The 20,708-nt window shown below is 34.9% G+C and overlaps 1 protein-coding gene across 1 annotated transcript; it reads right to left on the bottom strand.

The window, feature by feature from the left end:
- Positions 1–254: 254 nt before the first annotated feature.
- Positions 255–2,877, bottom strand: LOC113278543 (N-alpha-acetyltransferase 50-like). Its single transcript, XM_026527357.1, has 3 exons — positions 2,624–2,877; positions 1,158–1,280; positions 255–703 (listed from the first exon to the last, which is right to left on the bottom strand). Exons 1-3 carry the CDS (start codon positions 2,775–2,777, stop codon positions 486–488), a joined length of 495 nt encoding a protein of 164 aa, XP_026383142.1. The 5' UTR covers positions 2,778–2,877; the 3' UTR covers positions 255–485.
- Positions 2,878–20,708: the final 17,831 nt, after the last annotated feature.

Here is a 20,708-nt window from a genome sequence, read left to right as displayed (position 1 = left end):
GTCTCATTCATATGGAGATGCTAGCTAAACTGTGGCAACTGTCTCACCATAAAGTCATCTTTACAACCACCAGCCTCTAAGCACATCTTGCAAAGCTTACAAACATTATCCAAAAGGCCAAAACTTACGAGGGAAAGTGATCAACCGACTAGATAAAATAAAAAGGTCCCGTTTGCAGCCGGTTAAACAGGAGACTTTGTACAATCTTAGGATTTTTATGGAGGCTTTGCAAACTTTAATCAAGGACTGAGTTATTAAACACAATGATGCACTTCAGGATATTTGATTGGAAGGATGTCCTACATAAACATAAAAAGGCTAAACATCAAGGACAAAACCCATGATATCAAAAAATGAGTGTAACAAATTATAAACCTAAACGCTCTCTCTCTACAGCACTCAAAAAACCCAACTGCTATCAGGTTCATTTCAAGGTAGTTGTCACTTGGATGCAAACAATGATACATATATTAATGGACGGAGTATCACTTCGGAGGTTGAGACTGGGTGATGAACTTGGTAAGCACATAACAGTCTGGTGGGGTAATATTCATGTAGTAGTTTTCGATGGTCTCAGTGACTTCAAACCCAAACTTCTTATAAAAATTGAGAGCATCGTCGTTGTTTGTCTGGACATGCAAGTAAACCTCAGCGACGTTTGTCTTGGAGCTTAGATCGATAACATGGTTCAATAGCTTGGTACCTGCAAAACCATACAGGAACACGTTTAAGCTGACATGAATTTATGGTCATATGATTGGTTGTAGAAGCTTGTCTTGTCAACTTAGTCATTTGAGTTGTTAGACACCCAAACGTTCACTACCCACTAAATGGAATGAAATTGTAGCAGAAACAGGAAAAAAGTAAAAGAATTCCAGTCTGCTGTGATATCAATGTATCATATTTAAACACGTAACCAACGGCTAACAGTGATGGATCCAGTTAACAATTATTTCCAATATCATATCTGCAAAATTACTAAATGTGCTTGAGATTATTTTTACTTCCCTTTGGAATTTAAGCATCCCAATGAATTCTATATGAATCACAAACCTATGAATTTAAGTGGAGGGAATAACTTCATAAAGGAGTTCAAAGTGCTCGAACAAGCCTATGCGCAAATGTAAATGAAGAGAAAAGATAAGTCATGTACGTACCAATCCCTATCCCACGGTAGGGAGCCAAGACACCCAGTGTCATGATGTAAACACGGTCAACTCTAGCTTCCTTCTTCTCGATGCGACAGGCAATTGAACCAACACAGATGTCGCTGTAGTAAGCTGAAAAAAGAAACTTTACTATAAGGCACTACAGTTTAAAAATCTGGAATGATAAAACACTAACAACACTGATAATGAAGGAGAAGAGTATAACAATTATATTAACAAAGATATTTGATATAACAAACACTAAAAGAGCACTTACAAAGAAATCTTCAGTACAAAAAAAAGATATGTTCCAAATCGAAGTTATATCTAGGCCTTGGTCTAACCAAAAACTAGCTTATAGCTCTATCGGAAAAAAAATATCTGGGATGATGAACTAGTGTTCTCCTTGCAAGGGAACACCTCAAAAACGAACACAAAAAATAGGACCATCTGGAGTTGCCCCTGCTAATTTCACAACATAGTTCAAACAAAGTTTTTATAATCCGTGGGCATAAGCTCATACTCATCAAGGTACAGTATTTAAGGAGCTTTAAGACTGATAATTTGACTTTTAAGAAACAAGTGGACAAAAAAGTAAAAAAAATGCAAAAAACTTAAAAGCTCTTGCTTATGTAAAGAGTCCAAATACAAGCAAAAGCTCTCAGCTTATCAAACAACACATGATGAGAACAAGTGTTTTAAATTAGCTAAACAAAGAAAGGAATAAATAATACTCTAAGCTAACAGAATGTGTGATTATGACAACTTGACGCAGAAATTTCATATCGGCAAGGTGATAATCATATGTGTCTAACCAAGACAGTTAAAGACAGGATATTAGTATTCTGAACCAAGTTCAGCACTAATATTCAAGAATCCCCCCATTTTCCAAATAAAAACAAAATGAGCAACAATTCATACCCCAGATAAAGCTTCAAGACAAAATCATCCATACAGCAATTAAGAGTGATCAAGTTCTCTCTTTAACTACCTCAATACTCTCAGTCTAAAGAAATTGAACCGAAGTACAGTCCACATTCACTGAGAATTTATTTACTTTTCGACAATGAAATGAGCACATTCTTGCTATTCTATATCATAGGAGATTGTATACAGTCCACAAAAATAACTTCAATACATACCAACAACTCTACACACAACTGACATGCTCATAATCGCATCGAAAATTTCCAAACATTACATTAAACACTTCAACTAATTCTACTAAACCCCAACTTCCAATCCATTCCTCCATTTGCCAACAAACTTATCTTCTAATTCATTCATGCAAAATTAACAAAACTTTGGTAAAACCCATTTTTTAATATAACAAATAAACAACATTGTACCAGTCAATACCTAAAATTTGAGAAAAAAAAAAAAACTAAAAACACAAATACTGCATCTAGTCAAATCCAGCTTACAGAACCCTTATTTGAGTAATTGAAGAGAAAGGGGGGTATGTATGTATTTACCTAGCTTAGTAAATTCACCAGAAGCAAGAGCATCAGCATAGTATTTATCATTATAACGAACAGGGAAAAGAGCAGTATTCATCTTTTTTAGTTGCATCAAATTCTTATCACGAACTGCATCTAATGATGTCGTTACTTCCCTCTGCCCACCCATCTCTTCCTTCTACAAAATGGAAATCCACAGACACTCCGAGCGAGAGAGAGAGAGACTTAGGGTTTTGTTTTGTCTGTAAAAATTTCTTTTCACAGAGTAATATACGCCGTTAGGTTAATGGTGGAACTTTGAAAAACAAACACTTTCAACCGGGTCGAATAGTTTCGGGTTCTTGTTGGGCCTAAATAAATTACTTGGAGGCCATATCCACAACCGAAATACTAGTTCAAATTAACTGGTGTGGTGAGTTTGGTTGCGGAACTCACAATTACCAGAAATTTATAATCCCATGGGATTAAGAATTCCATGACTTAAATTTTTCCCCTGTTTGATAACTCTGTTAAACTACCTATGATTTATAGAATTTATTTTTTCTTAAAGTCAATGTCATGTTTGACGTTACCCTCCGAACATTAAAATTATATGTATGGAATTTTAGGATTAAAAAGTGGGTCCATAAATCTTAGGGAGGGGGATCGGACTCGTATCGAGGATTTGGTGGAAAAGTGATTCCCATAGGAAACATGATTTCAGGAGATTTGAGCAACCAAACGTACCGAGGAAAACATAATTTCAGCAAATCCCTTAGACCCATAAATCCAACCTTTAAAATTCTGCATCAAATCTCACCATAGATTGATTTGATGTCGTTCATATTTTACAGGGGTGGTCAAATGAGATTTCTACAGACTTTCATAGATTTTTTTTATTTGAGTGACTCCCGGAGATTTTATGAAAATATAGAGATTTCTAACAATTATTTAAGAGTATATTAGAGAGTCTTTGTGACTTATAGAGACAAAAATATGAAATTTTTGAGGAGTCTTTGTGACTTATAGGGACCAAAAAAATGAGAATTGTAAAGAGTCTTATGATTTTTAAAGACAAAAACACGTATAATATCAAATCAAAAATTCAAAAGTCTATCAGTTACTTTATTATGCACGTTATAATCTTAGTAAAAGTATCATGAACACCAAAATAAATCCCAATGTTGTCTTAGGCCTATGTTTTTATTCTCTTTATTCCACAATTTATTTGCTATGCTATCTCGCCACTGGTTTACTGCACAAATGACCCGTTACTTGATTATCAACTCAAACAAAAAAGAAGAAAAAAAATTGGTCGTACTCTCAAAAAACAAATGTTCCCAAAAATTTTAAGTCTCCCAAAATATCACATCTTGGGGAGAGATTTCTACCATGCCTATTTTCATAATAAAAGTTTCTCCAAACATCTGAAAACAACAAATCAATGACTTTCAATCATCATTCGAATAACAGGGGTGTTGGAGTGATTCTTATGAAATCCTAATCCAATAACATGGAGTTGCAGAGAACTACCCTACATCACTAAACTCCTATGCATCAGCCATTTCCTCACCCAACAGATTTTTACAATACGAGACAAAAACTGTGAGTAATAATACATAGTTCAAGAATGTTGTTTTTTTTCTCGGCAGAGATTCTTGAACTGAGATTTCTTTGAAAATGTGCTCTACCAATATCATCACTGTTATAAATTAAAATTCTCTCCATATCTATATCTACGGTCTACTACACTCGTCACTCGTACTGCTCGACCTTGTACAACAACCCTGCAAAAGTATCTTCGTACACCCTCAAAAGTATCTTCATAAAAATGTAAACATTTGAGTGGAACAGTTTGTTAAAGAACCTTTGTAGAAGGCTTTAACGTTCACGGCCATCCCCAATAAGAAAGCAAAGTCTTGCGGCTATGACAAGGCCACCTAGTAGACTGCACAAAGCATATGCGACAGGTTTTGCTGAAGCCATAAACATTATCCAAGTTGTAGTTGAGAAACACGCGATTACTCTGGCTCAAATCGGCCTGGATTACTAGCCAAATTAAATGGGGGAAAACACTCCTCAAAGCAATGCCTCGAAGTGTCTCTTCTGGAACGGGCCATAACTTGCGCTTACTGCAGGAATAAGACACGTGATTCATGCCGTATATGTTCCAGTCATACTTTCTACTTACATGTAATTGGATAAGAAATATCTGAAAAAACATCAATCACAACCAACGAAATAGGTACCCCCATAATCAGCCTTGTAAACTAAGACCCGACTTCAACGAAAAAGAAAGGAAACGAAACAAAGGTACGATAATCTTACCTAAATAACACACACAAAAACAAATGAGACAAGATGGTCCAAGTCATTTTTCAGAGCCGTACCAAACTTTAAAGAGCTCTAGGGTGGATACTCCAAGAAAAAAATATATTTTATTCCATCATAGGTAAAAAATAACACTGATGATATAAATTAGAATGTACAAATAAAAACAAATGCGTAAAAGTTATGTTTCTTGCATCAATTTGTTCATTTCAAGGAATTTTATTTTTGACACAATAAGCTATCATTTTGGGCTTGATAACAAGCTAACATTTTGGGTTTGGTAACAAATCTGTCGTTTTGTTATAATATATATATTCTCTAAAGCTATTATACAATATCCAATAAAGATTTATGTTATATTATATGTGGCACATTTTATATGCGATGCATATGGTATCACATATAACACAAATATTTTTTTTTATTTTTTTTTTTGATAAAAAGGTTATATATCATAAATCAAGTAATAGTACAAAAGATTTACAACGTCATCTTTATCAAAAGTATTAGACAATATACTTGATTTACTGATTTTTTTTCCCCCTAATGTGCAAAGATAAATGTTGAAGACTCTTGATTCTTGCTTCCTTGGATAACAGTATCCGCCGCCGAATTGTATTTTCTGCTAATGTATCTCACCTTAGCTTGTGAAAGTGCACCCGGAACCACCTCAACTTTATTAATTGTGTTTTCAGCTTCCCAAGATATTTCCTTACACTTATTGTTAATGAAATCAGCAATTGCAATCTGTGACAAATGAAACACTAGATAGAATATAATCTCTTAACCAAAAAGTAGCTTTTAACATTGTTTTTGCTTCTGTAGGAGCTGATGTCATTGCTTTATCTGATCCCACTTCGATATGCATGAATTCCTCTTGATCTATTGAAAATAAGATAAATGTGAATCCTATTGATATGTCTTATTTCTTGAAAGCAACATCTATAAATATTATCCAATCCATTTTTAAGGACGCCCAATTTGGAGTTCATAAAACTCCATTTCTAGATAAAAGATTTCTCGGGATAGTAATTGAAGATGCTTAGTATAAAAATATTGTTTATCTGCTCTATCAGCATTGTCGGGTTTAGATTATTTCTTTCGAAAACGGCTGATCATCTGTGCTTCCAAATAAACCATAGTATGGTAGCAATTTTATCTGATATTTGAGCAGTATTCGGATCCTCTATCCAGTTTTTGACCCAGTTACTTATTGCGTCTATGAAAGGTGGGTTGTTAATATGGATTAAAGATAAATCAAATCAAATGGCTCTCACAAAGGGTCAAAATCTGAAAATATGATGTTTTTCGTTTTTTTGTACTTGAGAGTTACACATTTGAAAGTCTGCAGAGATGTTGGTCATATGTGCTGCTAGTCTATTTGAAGTTGGTAAAGCTTTCTGAACTAAATTCCAAATTAATCCATAATGTCATTTTCTTGTTCCTAATTGATAAGAAAATTATAAATAGTTTTCACTGAAAATGCTCCTGAAGAATGATGCCTCCACTTGATCTTATCTTTATCTCCATTTTGAGTCGAGATTGCAAGGATTTTTCTTTAATGGGCGAAGTGAAATAATCACCTAATTTTTCAAGATTCGAAGTATTTTCTGTTGTAATTATCTCTTTTACCAGTTTTGGAATTTGGTCAACTCTATCCGATGGTTGTTGAATTATATATTCATTAGGAATCCATCTGTCTTCCCATTGGCCAACTCCCCATTTTTAATTTTCCACACGAAGTTACCTTTTATATATCAGATTCAATCCTTTTTGGATACTAGAGGGTTAAAGTTTAGAAAGTATTTTGCTTTTAAAAGTTTGACCCACATCCGAGGTTATATTTAATACTCTAGTATTAAACTTGGTCATTTTAGTATGATCAAAGTGTCAAGGGTGAATATTTGATTACGAAGTATAACGTTTATCTTTTAAACTTCGTAAATGTGATATCGACATAATTTATATAACTCGTTATTTGATTATGTATTGGGTATAGGTGTTTTTCATCCTAGGAAACTATGTTTGATTACATATGTTTAAAGGAAGTATATATACGAAACTTGTTTCGTAAATGAAAGAAAATCAATAGGCGTTTTGGTCCGGTTTTCATTGAAGATCTATTGGATGACCAATTCGAACGTAGGTAATAACTTTGATAGAATCGATCTTGACTTATGTTGAGAGCTATAATAGAACCGATCTTTACCTAGTTTATGATATGTGATAGAACCGATCTTGACTTATGTTGAGAACCTTGGTAAAACCGATCCCTACCTATTTTGGGATACATGGTAAAACCGATCCTAGCTATTGTGGGGAGTCATGGTAGAATATATCCTTACCTATATTGGGAGTCTTGGTAAAACGATCCTATCTATTATTATGAGTCATGGTAGAACCAATCACTACCTATAATGGAAGACTTGGTAGAACCGATCTTAACCTATGTTAGGAGACATGGTAGAACCGGTCCCAAGAGCAAAACCGATCTTTAAAATTCACATATTACTTTACGGTTTTGTGTGAGTTTGGAATTAGGGTTTTCTAATTAGGAAAGTTCCAGATGTCGACTTAATTTGGACATGAGTATAATTCTTATATTTTATTGTCCAAAGATATTCCTTGATACTCGAGGTGATCCCAATCCGAAATATTGAGAATCTTTTAACTAAGCATTTTCTATTATATGTTTTTTATTTTCCAGCAAATCAATATATCTCTTGGAAAGTTACATTAGTTAAGTGCTAAACTAATATTAGATATTTTCTAATGAGGTATTTCAAAATTATAGGTTAGATATTAGTTGGAAATATGCAAACCGAAATTAGGTATTTATTACATATCTTGAGAATATTTTCGGTTTTGGAATTTCCTTGTTGTCCAAACAACCTTGGTCTATAAATAGTTGAGTTTCCATCTCTGGCAAACTATTCTAAGATCCAGGCAAACTTCACTCGTGTTGTTTCTGGTGGAGCCGTCTTCCCACCAACGATACTATCTAGACGCTTCTTGATCCCAGATAAGACTTTAAACTAGAATACATAAGAGATTTCGCCTAATTAGGTTACTCTCCTCTCTAAGATGATATTACAAGTAATATTATTAATCGTATATACCAATGACTACAAGATGAATTGCATGCCTTATGATAAGTTCGTAAGAAGAATAAACTTCACTATTTATAGACCAAGGTAGTTTGGACACCAAGAAATTTCCATTGCCGAAAATATTCTCAAGATATGCAATAACCACGTATTTTCAGTTTTGTCTAGTTCCAACTAAAATCCAATTGTCATAACGAAATCCCTTTTGGACTACAACTCAATATTATCTAGCATACAAGATAATTAATTAATATATCTTCCAGAGATATGTTTTACTTGCTGGAAAAAAATAAATATATATTCAAAAATCTTAACAAAAAGATTCTCAAACATTTCGGTTGGGGATCTCACATTGAGCACCAAGAAATATCTTTGAACAACAAGAGATAAGATTTATACACATGTTCAAATTACTCATAATGTCGACATCTTGAACTTTCCTATTTTGCAAACCCAACTTCGAAAATCATACAAACCCTAATATGCTCGTGAGTTCGGAAATAAGTTTTTCCATATGGGGTCTGCTAGAGATCCCCAATAGGTAGGGATCGGTTCTGTTAGAGATCCCTAATAGGGATAGGTCCAGCTAGAGATCCCTAATAGGGATAGGTCCTGCTAGAGATACCCAAAGCATAGGGACCGGTCCTTATATAGATCCCCAATAGAAAACATACCACATCCATTGATTTCTTTCAACTACGAAACAAGTTTGTAATTCCTTAAACTCATGTAATCAAACATAATTTTCTAGGCATGAAATCAATCCTGAGTTCATTAAACAATCGAGTAACAAGTTACAAAGAACATGTCTATGTCACAATTACGAAGTTCAAAAGATAAGTGTCATACTTCGCAATTCTATATACCACAGTTGTAAACTTACTTGTATATTATTCCTTGACACTTTGATCATAATAATCAAGTCTCTAGTACTAGAGTTTCATATATATATATATATATAATGATATTTTAAATCTAAACGACTTGAAAGTAACAATATAAATGATAAAATTCAAGTCGTGTATTACTAACCTCAAGTAGAAGGATGTTGTCTTCATTGTTGATGATGCGTCTTCGGATTTAGAGAAATAATTGTATGTCTCAACATTTCTAGATTTCTTATTCTAACCTAACGAAGTTGACTCTAGTAATTTAATCAAGCGACTTTTGAGTTTTGATACTAAACTATGAAAACCAATCTTGACATACCAACGCTTGGTGGGTTCAACCGAGCAATGCTCTAACCAAAATAAATAAATAAAATCCATAAATATATATTCATGATGATATTTTTTAAGAAGGTTTGAATCCATGAAAATTTTGGTTAATTGGAAGGTTGGACTTACAGAAGATTAAATTTGTTGATGATGTTGTGATATTGAGGAAACAAATTTGGAACTTAGTTGGTGACCGTAAACTTTATTCTATTAGTAAAAGGTTTATTCTAATAACGGTAGTTCTTCTTATAATCAACAGAGTGTTCAAGACAAGCCGACTTTGGTTTCTAAAGAATTTTGTGTAAGGTACAAGACTCGGTAATAACTCATTTTTAGGTTGAATCACCATTAACATAAGTTAATGAAGTAATTAAGATTCCTACTGGGAAATTTAGACCTCTTGAATATGAGGAAGGTAAAGTAAGTTCAGATTGTAGTGATAAAGAAGAGGAAACTATATCGGAAGCTGGTAAGATGGTACAGACTACTGAAGAAAATTCTTTACATCAATGTGAAATCAAGTTTATTGATAGAAGTACAAGAAAGGTATCTAATAAAATAGTTCTGATTACTTCATGGGCAACAATTGCTGAGAAAGAAATAATAACTTCTTAAGAAAGTGGAACTTATTCTTCTCCTAAAAGTGCAATTGCCCCCAAGGTAAGTAACTCATTGCCTTCTGTTATTAAGTATAATTTTATAAAAAAATCAAGGGTAAGGAGGTACCGAAAACAATGAATATTTTATTTTGGAACATTAAGGGTCTTCAAAGGAAAAGCGCCCAAGATAAGTTATGGTCTTTATTTAATAATTTTAATCCAACTCATTTTTGGATAGTTGAACCTCAAATTGTGTGTAGTTCTAATTTACCTGGTATTGAAAAATGGTAATTCATAATTCTGTTTCGAATAAAAAGGGTACGTTGGGTTATTCTGGAATTCATCTATTGTTGCTCCTTCTATTATTTCTATATCTAGTCAGATGAAAACGGTTAGTGTGGGTGGTGCTCTTACTTATGGAGTTCATGCTCATGAAAATATTATTCAGAGAAGATTTTTGTGATCTGAGATATAAAGTATTAGTGATATGCATCATCCTTGGGTTGTTCTTAGGGAATTTAATGATGTTATTTCTAAGGATGAAAAAGTGGGTCGTGGGTGGCAGAAACTTAAACGAAGAGCAATGTTTGATTTTTTTTTTCTCCAGTTTCTTGGATAAATGTGATTTAATTTAAGCTTCTAATATATGGTTTGCAATATTAATTCCTGGTCAAACTATCGAGATAGTAGAAACAAAATTATTTGTGATCTTGACAGAGTGTGTTTCAACTTGCAATGGCTTCAAAATTATACTAACTTGGGTTATAAAGTGGGTCTGGGAGTTGTTTCTGATCATTCTCATCTCTTTGGAGGATGTGCTAATATTTGAACCTAAGAATGCTCCTTAAAGATTTCAAAAGATATGGCTTTCGCATATGGTTTTGTGAAAGGTGTTGTAGGTAATTGCAAGGAGATTTCAAATGATGATCATGCTTATGTTTGGGGTTCAAAAATAAAAGATATTGAAACAAGTTTTACAATGGTAGAAGTGGAATGTTTTTCGGGATGTCAAATCGAAGATTGGAGAGGCTTAAGAAACAATGAAAGAGGTTATGTTTCATTCTGATAATAATCTTAGGGATGTTGATCTTTTATCAAAGTTAGTGGAAGATTGAATTACTAAAATAGTAGGGAAGTTCAATATAATACCCTGTGAAAATAATAGTATAGAGTTAAGTGGGTCAAAGAAGGTGCTTCTACTACCATTTTTTTTCATACTAATTTGAAAAAGGCAAGCAAGAAATTTGATTTGTGAGCTGAAAGATGATGAGGAAATCTTATTACTGATCAAATAAAGATTATTGATTTATTAGTGAATCATTTTGAAATAAAGGTTGAATACGAATAGGTTAATATTGTGGAGTTGCTGGATGTTATTCCTGAAACAATGATTGTTGAAGATCAAGTTAAGTTAGACAAGATTTCAGAGGAAGATGAGATTAAAGTTGTTAGTTTAGACATGGATCCTGAAAGTGCACCAGGGCCCAAATGGTTTTTCTGGGATTTTTTTATAAATCTTGTTGGGATATCATTAAACATGATTTGGTGGCTGTTGTGCAATTCTGTTGGAGGAGAAAATTCATTCCTAAAGGTTTAAATTCTAACTTCTTAGTTCTTTTACCTAAAGTACAAGGAATAAAAAAAGGCTAATCAATTCCGGCCAATTGGTCCGTTAAGTAATGTGTGTTTCAAAGTCTTTACTAAGATCGTCACAACTAGGATGAATGATTTAATGGAAAAACTTATTTCTCCTCAACAAGTTGGTTTTACTAAAATTAGAAATATTCATGAGCAAGTTATCTCGGCCTCTGAAATGGTGAATGAGATGAGAATTAAAAGAAGGGGTGTTAATATATGGCTTAAGTCAGACATCTCTCAAGCTTATGATATTGTCCGTCGGGAGTTCTTATTTTTTGTAATAATGAAATATGGTTCCTCTTCAGAATGGTGTGAATGGTTAGCGATATTGTTTCAATCAGCAAAGATCTCTATGATGATTAATGGTGAACCTTGTTGCTTTTTTTCTCTACAAGAAAAGGACTTAAGCAGGGTGATCCATTATCTCTTATATTATTTGTCCTAATTTAAGAAGCTTTGAGTAGAGGTTTGACTAATATTATTGAAAATAAACATATGCAACCAATGGTTATAAGGAATGGAATTCATCATTCACATTTACTTTTTGTTGATGATGTCTTTATCTTCTGTAATAACACTAAGCATACTTTAAATAGCTTAGTTCAATTACTCAATGATTACCAACTGGGTTCTGGAAGATGCATTAACAGAACTAAGAGTAAATGCTTTGTTGATGGTCAAAAAATTATAAATTGTTAATCATCTTCAAATGGAGCTTTCAAGTTTCCCTGATAAATATCTCAGAGCTATATTAATGCTCGGGAGAGTTACAAATTCTACTATTTGATCAATGGTTTTATATTTGAAAGTAATCTAGATGCTTGGATTGTTGTTATTTCAAGATAGATTAATTTTGGTTAAAACTGCGCTTTATAGCATTCCTATATACAACATGTCAATTACAAATGGCCTGCTTCTGTGAAAAATCATAAGAAATTTTCTTTGGCATGGGGTGATGAAACTAGAAAATTTTCTACTTAAATTGGAATAAGGTCTGTACTCCTCTCAAAGAAGATGATATGAGGATTATAAGACTAGAAGTTATAATAAAGCTCGGTTCACTAAGATGTTGTTAAAATTCAGGAGTATAAAGAAGATTGGGCACTGCGAAGTATAAAGACAAAAAATGGTCAATGTACCAATAAATGGAAATACTCTTCTTTGTGGCCATGCAATAAATGGGCTTGGTTGGCTCTAAAAGATGATGATGTGAGATTGGTACATAGGAGATGGTGCTCAGATTTTCTGTTGGTTTTTTCTATTTCATTTTCTTACTTTTCCTATTTCCCATCCCTGCACAACATTAAAATCAATCTACTTCTCACATTTGATTATTTCCTAAGTACCAACTACAAAAGTCAAAATCAAACATGAGACTATAACTATTACTTAATTTATTTATTTTTTTCTTCATTTATCTCTCATTTTCGGTAACCATTATTGAAAAGCTCGAAGAAATCTGAATCTAAACAACTGAGTTGAAACATATTTTTCATGTTACCAAAATTCAATGTTGTCTGTGAACGACTAGTTCATCTTCCATCCATCCCGAGTATTATACATCATAAACACTATCTTGGAATTTTTGGGTGCTTTAACAGGCATTAATGATGATCTTTACCAAATCGAATGTCAACCCATCTAATTATTTTTTTTCACTTTTGGCTGGCCTAATATGAACGCTTATCTATTCATCACAATAAAAAAATCAGATCGATCTTGAACAATAACTTCATTAGGCAATCATATATTTATTGAAATCAAATTATTAGGTTTGAATTTTATCTTTCTTTTTTTATTTGATTGTGCTTGATGATACATAGTTCTTTTGTTGGAGGTATCTGAAGGTAGTAAATCAATAATCAGATGAAGAAAGATGATTCGAGGTAGTGGTGGTTGGGGAAGAAGAGGGTGGATATGGTCGTGGTGGAAAAAAGTTGAGTAGAGTTTTTGATCCGAATAAAAGATATTTAGGGTCTAAAACACAAAGTCGAAATACAAACAGATGGGATATATATAGGATTTTTCAAAATTTATTTGGATGATACTTAGGATAATTGAGGATTGGAATTAATGTAGATGGTAAATAGGAAAAATTGGGGTAGGAAATAGGAAAAACCTTTTTGTTTGGTTTGCTACTTTTCTTGGTAAAACTCCATTAGATAAATCTATTGGTTTTACTGACCATGTCAAAGAGAATACTCATACGAAAGTTAAAGACATGCTTCAAGATGAGGAATGGTTGATTCCAACTGAGTTGAGCTCTTTTTTGCAGAACAAAAATTTACCCATAGTTAGTGGTGGTGATTGAAAATGCGGGGGAACCAAAATACACCACCAACTTTTTTCTTAGGCAACCTGTGGACAACTTAAATGCAATTCCGAGAGTTCAACTTAATGAATCTCAATCAAGGAATAATATTTAGAGTTATATCTCTTTTTCTCACAATCATAAAATTTACAGAGACAAGTCCATGAACCTGATTTACGTGTGAGACTACTTGGACGATTCTAAAGATCAATATCTAAAAATCAATCAAGTCGTATCCAATAAACAAGGATGAATGTATCTACTTTGGTTAATTTACGTAAATCTGTGATATTCCAATTATAAAGATAAACAATATAATACGGAAAAGAAATAACACGCACACCAGAAATTTTGTTAACGAGGAAACCGCAAATGCAAGAAAAAACCTCGGGACCTAGTCCATATTGAACACCAAAATGTATTAAACCTCTAAAAACACTAGCCTACTACCAATTACCTTCGGACTGGAATGTAGTTGAGACCGAATTAAACCTTTACATCAATTCAGTTATAGTCGTGTTCCTTACGCCTCTTGAATCCTAGCAGGACTCCACGCAATTGATTCCCTTAGTTGACGTCCTTTGTAGCCTAAGAGTTGCTTCAACTCAATTGAAAACTTTAAACAAGTATGCCTCCCACGGATAAGCCTATGAGTGATTTCTTTTTTGATCGATATATCAAGGTGATACTGGAAATCGATAGCAATAGACAAAGTCTAGCTAACCTCAAAATCCAGACTTATGCTTCCCAAAGAGCAGCCTAGATTATTATTCACCTCACAAGTATTAAACCTGTGGAATCACAAAGTCTGAGACGAAGAAAACTTTGTGATTTACATCAATCTTATTTTAGTGAGCATCTCAACAATCAAACAAGATCAGGATACACAAACTATCATGATAAAAGATAATTGGACCTGGCTTCACGAATTCTTAGGTGAAGTCTTTTTAATCGCTAAACCTTAGAAGGGTATTAGGGAGAGGACGACTCTAGCTTACAACTACGATACACAAAGAATAATGTCACGGATTCAAAGATCCCATTTTCTTGAGGTTCTCCCTTATATAGACTTTCAAAGTATAGGTTCCTTTAGGTTTAAGCTAAGATATCTTTGGAACCAAGCAAACAATATCCACCGTTAGATGGGTATTTGAAATGAGATTAACATACCAAGATATACACTCTGGTTAGGATGAACCATAACTGAACCGTGTACAAAGACATTGTGCATGAACGGTTAGCTGAAACTAGCCGATTGAACCATAAGTTTAATCATTTCATAAACACTTAAGATTTTAAGATTGAGTCACAACCATACGTTATAATGTGATAAATCATGTATAGTGTTTTTAAAGATTTATTCAAATGCCAATTATCTCACAGAAATAATTTTTGTGCATCTCAAAATATTCGACAGGGCAAGTACGTGTGCTCTATCTTGTTCGTGACTGTTTTTGTCATGGTACATGTACTGGCTATGTGTACCCTTAAGACAAAAATGATTTTAGAAACTCACATAACTCTTCCGGTTTGCGTACCAGATATGGATACAACACTGGTTTGAAAACCAACAGTTCCTTTACGGTATGCATACCAAGTATGTATGTCATTTCTGGTTCAAGAGCAACATACTTTTTATGGTATGGATATCGGGTATGCGTACAAAAAAAGTTGTTGTCGACATATAGATATGCCGGTATATGTACTGGGTACATGTACTACAGCTCCATACCTATAACATTTTTCTCAATATGTGAACAAAAAAAGTTGTTGTCGACATATAGCTACGCCGGTATGTGTACTGAGTACATGTACTACAACTCCGGACCTATAATAGTTTTCTCAATAAGTGAAGATTTTGTCGATCTTTTGAAAAGGCTTCATAATTACTTTTCTAGGCATGATACTAACGCCAAAAAAGGAAACTTCTTCTTCCATAGATTAGGTGTTGTGATTCAAAAGGGTGTTGGAGCGCAGCTTGTAGCGAGGCTCCCCGCCAATTTCTTGTAAAACTTTTTGATATAAATTTATAGAAACCCCACAAAATGGATCCTTTACTAAACAAATATGTGAACTGGTATGCATATTATCCTGTATCCAGATTTACAGTAGTTTTATATTTATCTCTAAATCAATTCGAAACATTCCCAAATAACATCAATGACACATATCCCTATTCCATGCCATTTTCGAATGATAATGTTGAATCACAATTTAGATTATGAGCAATAAATTTTTCTTAACCGAAATTCATCAAGTATAAACAAATGTTCATTAAGCTTAGTCATATATATTTCGAGAACTAATTACCAAGATAAACTTGACTCGAAATTCTTGATATGCTTGCAATAATCTAATTAGTTATGCGACATCATCTCATAGATAGAAGGATGGATATAACTTGAGAAATAGGTGGTTCAGTCTTCACTTACCTTTTGTTGAAGAAGTTCTCCAAAAGCTTCGGTTGATCTTCGCCATCAAACGGTAGAAAGAAGTGATGTCCGATTCTCAACTACACACTTCTATCCTTATCCGAGACTTAACTAATTGTAGATTATAAATCAAGATATGGTTTTGATCAACTAAATTTGACAACAAGCTTGATATAACAACACTTGTAGGGCTGCACATAGGTCGGGTTGGTCGGGTTTCAGCTAATATCAACCCAACTATAGCGGGTTTTTATTTTCATAGCCAACCCCAGCCGACCAAGTATCGGGCGGGTTTTTGACCCGTCCGTTACGGATTTTAACCCTCTTAAACCCGCTTCAGGTTATAACAAAGAAATATTACCGGGTTTATGTGTAAAACAGGCATGTTATTATTTGTCTCGACATAGCCGATAATTTTAGTTATGTTGCTTACAAATGGATTGTTCCTTTGGTTACTAATAACATCCTCTTGGAAAAAATTCTCTTCCCCATCTTTTGGGGCCTCATGACATTGAGGCAATAATTATACGTGCTTAATATCATTTTCCCTATATTTCTTCATATGTCGGGATCGAATTGACTAATAATCGTTCTTTCGCCTACAATCATCGTCTTCAGCACATTTGGAAACCCATAGAGCACAATTGAATGGTTGGAAGTCGTCTTCAATATCATCATTCTAACAGTGGGCTCATATAGGAGACTATGTTGATTGGAAACATTAAGGTAACAAAATTAGTAATTAATGATTCTGAAACTTGAGAGACTGTCTACTGCCAAGGCATATATATCATCAAGCCATTAAGCAAATTGCCAAATTCCCATATCATGTAATATTATATCAAAATACGGGCCCGGTAATTTTTGCAATACAAATACCGTAAGTTTCCTTATATACTATTAAGGTTTCAATTAACGGAGGGCTAGGATTAGTTTCTATCAATGGTCTATATTTACCGGGTTTCTTGGATGGGTTTGGGCGGGTTTGTCTAATAACCAACTACCAACACAACTATATCGGGTTTTTATATTCATAACCAACTACCAACCCGCTACTTCTAGTCAACATGATGATGACAACAAAGTCTTAAATCTTATTACTCCTTGTATCTCAGAGATAGAAAATATGGAGCTAACAGCAGTTCCAACTGAACAAGAAATCAAGAACAATGTGTTTCAGATAAGATTATGGTCAGCTCCAGGCCCAGATGGATTTTAGGTAGGCTTATATCAGCAAAATTGGGAAATAGTTGGTGGTAATGTTGTAAAAATGGTTCAAGAATTCTTCAAGAAAGGAAAACTCCTCAAAGAACTCAACCACACCTTTCAAACTCTCATAACAAAAAACAATTGTGTTCAAAACCGTGCAGACTTCAGACCCATAAGCTTATGCAATATTTCTTACAAGGTCATCTCAAAAATCATGACAAGCAGGATGAAACCTCTTCTCCACAAATTAATTTCCCCATAGAAAGCTGCTTATATCCCTGGGAGGAACATGATAGACAACACAATCATTGCTCATGAAGTCATAGAGTACATGAAAACTACTCAAAACAACAATGGAGCAGTTGCAATAAAACTGGATATGTCCAAAGCATTTGATAGAATGAAGTGGAAATTCATCATCAACATTCTCAAAAGATTAGGCTTCTCTGAAAATTGGTGTCATTTGGTAAACCAATGTATATCCACTACAACAATCTCTATTCTCATAAATGGGTCACCAATTGAAACTATTCAACCAACAGGAGGTCTAAGACAAGGAGATAGTCTATGTCCTTATATATTTATCGTATGCATGAAAGGATTCAACAGAATGATTCAAGCCTTTGTGTACAATGGAAGCATAACTCCTATCTACCTAGCCAAGAAAAGCCCTCCAATATCCCACTTGTTCTTTGCAGATGACTGCATCTTGTTCTCCTCAGCTAATGTGAACTCCATCAACAATCTTAAAGGCGTTAAACAATAAATCTGCAATATTCTGAACATGAATGTAATGCCAATGGAAGAGAAATATCTTGGAATCAATCTCTTTATTGGTAGAAATAAAACCAAGTGTTTCAGTAATATACAAGAGAAAATGCAGAAAAGACTTATTCAATGGAAAGCTGGGATAACTAATCAAGATGGAAGGAGCACTCAAACACAATTTGTTACCAATTCTATGGCTCAGTTTCAGATGAGCTGTTTCATCCTGCCTCAATAAAACATAAACAATCTAGAAGCTATGCAAAGAAGATATTGGTGGAACAAAAAACAAGAAAAATGAGGATACTTCAAGTCTTGGGAAAGTGTTAGCATTCCAAAAAGATGGGGAGGTCTGGGATTCAAAAATTTGAAAATCTTTAATGAAGCCATGGTAACCAAACTGGTTTGGAGATTGATTCAAGAAGAAGACAAGAAATGGGCTGAAGTTCTGAAAGCAAAACACTTAAAAAAAGAAGGTATATTGCAAGATGATGTTTCAAGTAATGGAAATGACATCTTGAAAGGCATATGTACCGGTATCAATTGGGTAAAACAATATCATATATGGAAGATTGAGAATGGGAAGAAGGTCTATGCTTTCAGGTACAACTGGATTGAAGGGTTCACTGCTCATCAAATTCAACAAAACTTTTCCACTTATTACATGAGAATGAATGAGCTAATTGATTCTCATACCCAGAGTTGGAATTTAGATTTACTTCAAAATTGTTTCGCTCAGGATCGGTGTTTATGGGTGAAAACTATTCCTGCGAGTTTGGTAATTTGGGGTGTGTGGATGAGGAATAAATCTAAACCCTAAACAAATGCACTGTACGGGAGTGCTTGTGATTCGAGAAATCAATATGTACAACTATGGCTTAAACCAAGAAATGGCCGTTCCAGACTTGCTTCGGTCACAAAGTGAAGGAGAAGGGGTTGATCTTAGGGAGGAAAGCGAAGAAGGTGTTGATATTGTGAAGGTGTTGGCTATGTATGACTTGTATCAGAAAGCTGAACTGGCTTGCAGAATGTAAGCTATCAGTTCAGGTGTTTGAATACGGTTGTATCAACACTTGCTTCTGTTGTCTTGTCCTGTTTGAAAATAGGGAGGAGAACCTATTTATACAAGTCATTGAGCCTAACCCACGTCTCTCATGGGAAGTGGAGAAAGTGGAGTGATGGAGTTGCGAGTGTTAGTGTAACACGATCAGTCTTTCCCACTTCTCCCATCATCACTATCCGTCCATGACTTCCTGACACGTTCTTGTGATGGCGCATTGTGCGCTGCACGATGTAAACCGCCAAACCAATACCCCACTATGTATCCCCCAGTTTGTGACATGATTGATGTCTCGAGTGTGTGGATCGTGGGACCCACAGAAAGCAGCATGTGATGCTAGATTAAATAACTAAGTTATTTAGGAAGTCGATACTTGTGAAGTATCATGTGTATTCTATGCAAGTAATGCATCGAATATACTCAAAATGTATGAAGCATCGCTGTTTGAGCGTCTTAAAATAGCTTCATGTCCAGCCTACTTCATGTGATGGGTTGGAGGTTGTGCAATCAAGTCCTCCCTTGGCCGACCACATGGTGTGGTAGAGTGGCGGATGATAATCACCACGACACCTCATTGACCAGTTAACTCCTGACCAGGGTTGTATAACCAAGCAGGTGAAGTTGAACGGACGAGATGATCTTTGAGACACTCATCTCCGACCGTTAGTGGAATTATGGTTTGTGAAGAGGTGCACAAGCATCACTCTTCAGCTTGGTCGAAACCAAGCTCGGGACTCAATTTTGGCCAAGCCGATTGTGCATGAATGTAAATGGCATGCCGGTGTGGCGCCTATACCTTGCTGTCCCATGAATGCGCGATCTGGACCGCTCAATCTGTCCGGTAAAGAGGAGCGGATATGATCGATTTGTGATAGAAATTTTGTGCCGCAAAGGCCACGCGACCAACATACTTCGGGCGCGCGTTTCGAGACGACCAAAATTGGTCGGTCTTGGCCGATCAGTCCGCACGTGCAGATGGCGGGCTGGTGTACACGCCTATACTTTACTATCCCATAGAAACGTGCTCTAAGCCACTCAATTTGTCCGGCAAAGTTGAGTGGGAGAGATTATTTTGCAATTGGGAGGTGTGACCACGCCTAGGTTGGGCATGTGAATCGAGGCAACCAGCCATGATAAGCTTTGGTCGATCGGGTGTGGAGATAGATGGGTCCACAATGATCATGTTGATGCTCACCGGACCTGCTTATTCTGCTCATAAACCCTTCATCCGAGCAGGAGAAGATGGACGCTCGTGATCGCAACACAAACCCTAATTAGGGTTTTGCCGGCCGTGCGTCATGCCTTGTTTGGGCGCGCGAATTGGGACGACCAATCATAGTTGGTCTTGACCAATTGGTCATGTATGTAGGCGGGCCCACGTGTTTGTGTTGACATGCTCTGTGCCCTTTTAATCTACATATACACCGTCCATCTATGCCTGCGAAGATGGAT

This window comes from Papaver somniferum, chromosome 5, assembly GCF_003573695.1.
Source record: "Papaver somniferum cultivar HN1 chromosome 5, ASM357369v1, whole genome shotgun sequence".
NCBI lineage: Eukaryota > Viridiplantae > Streptophyta > Magnoliopsida > Ranunculales > Papaveraceae > Papaver > Papaver somniferum.
Note: the sequence above shows the minus strand (reverse complement) of the source record. Positions and strands in the feature narration are given on the sequence as shown.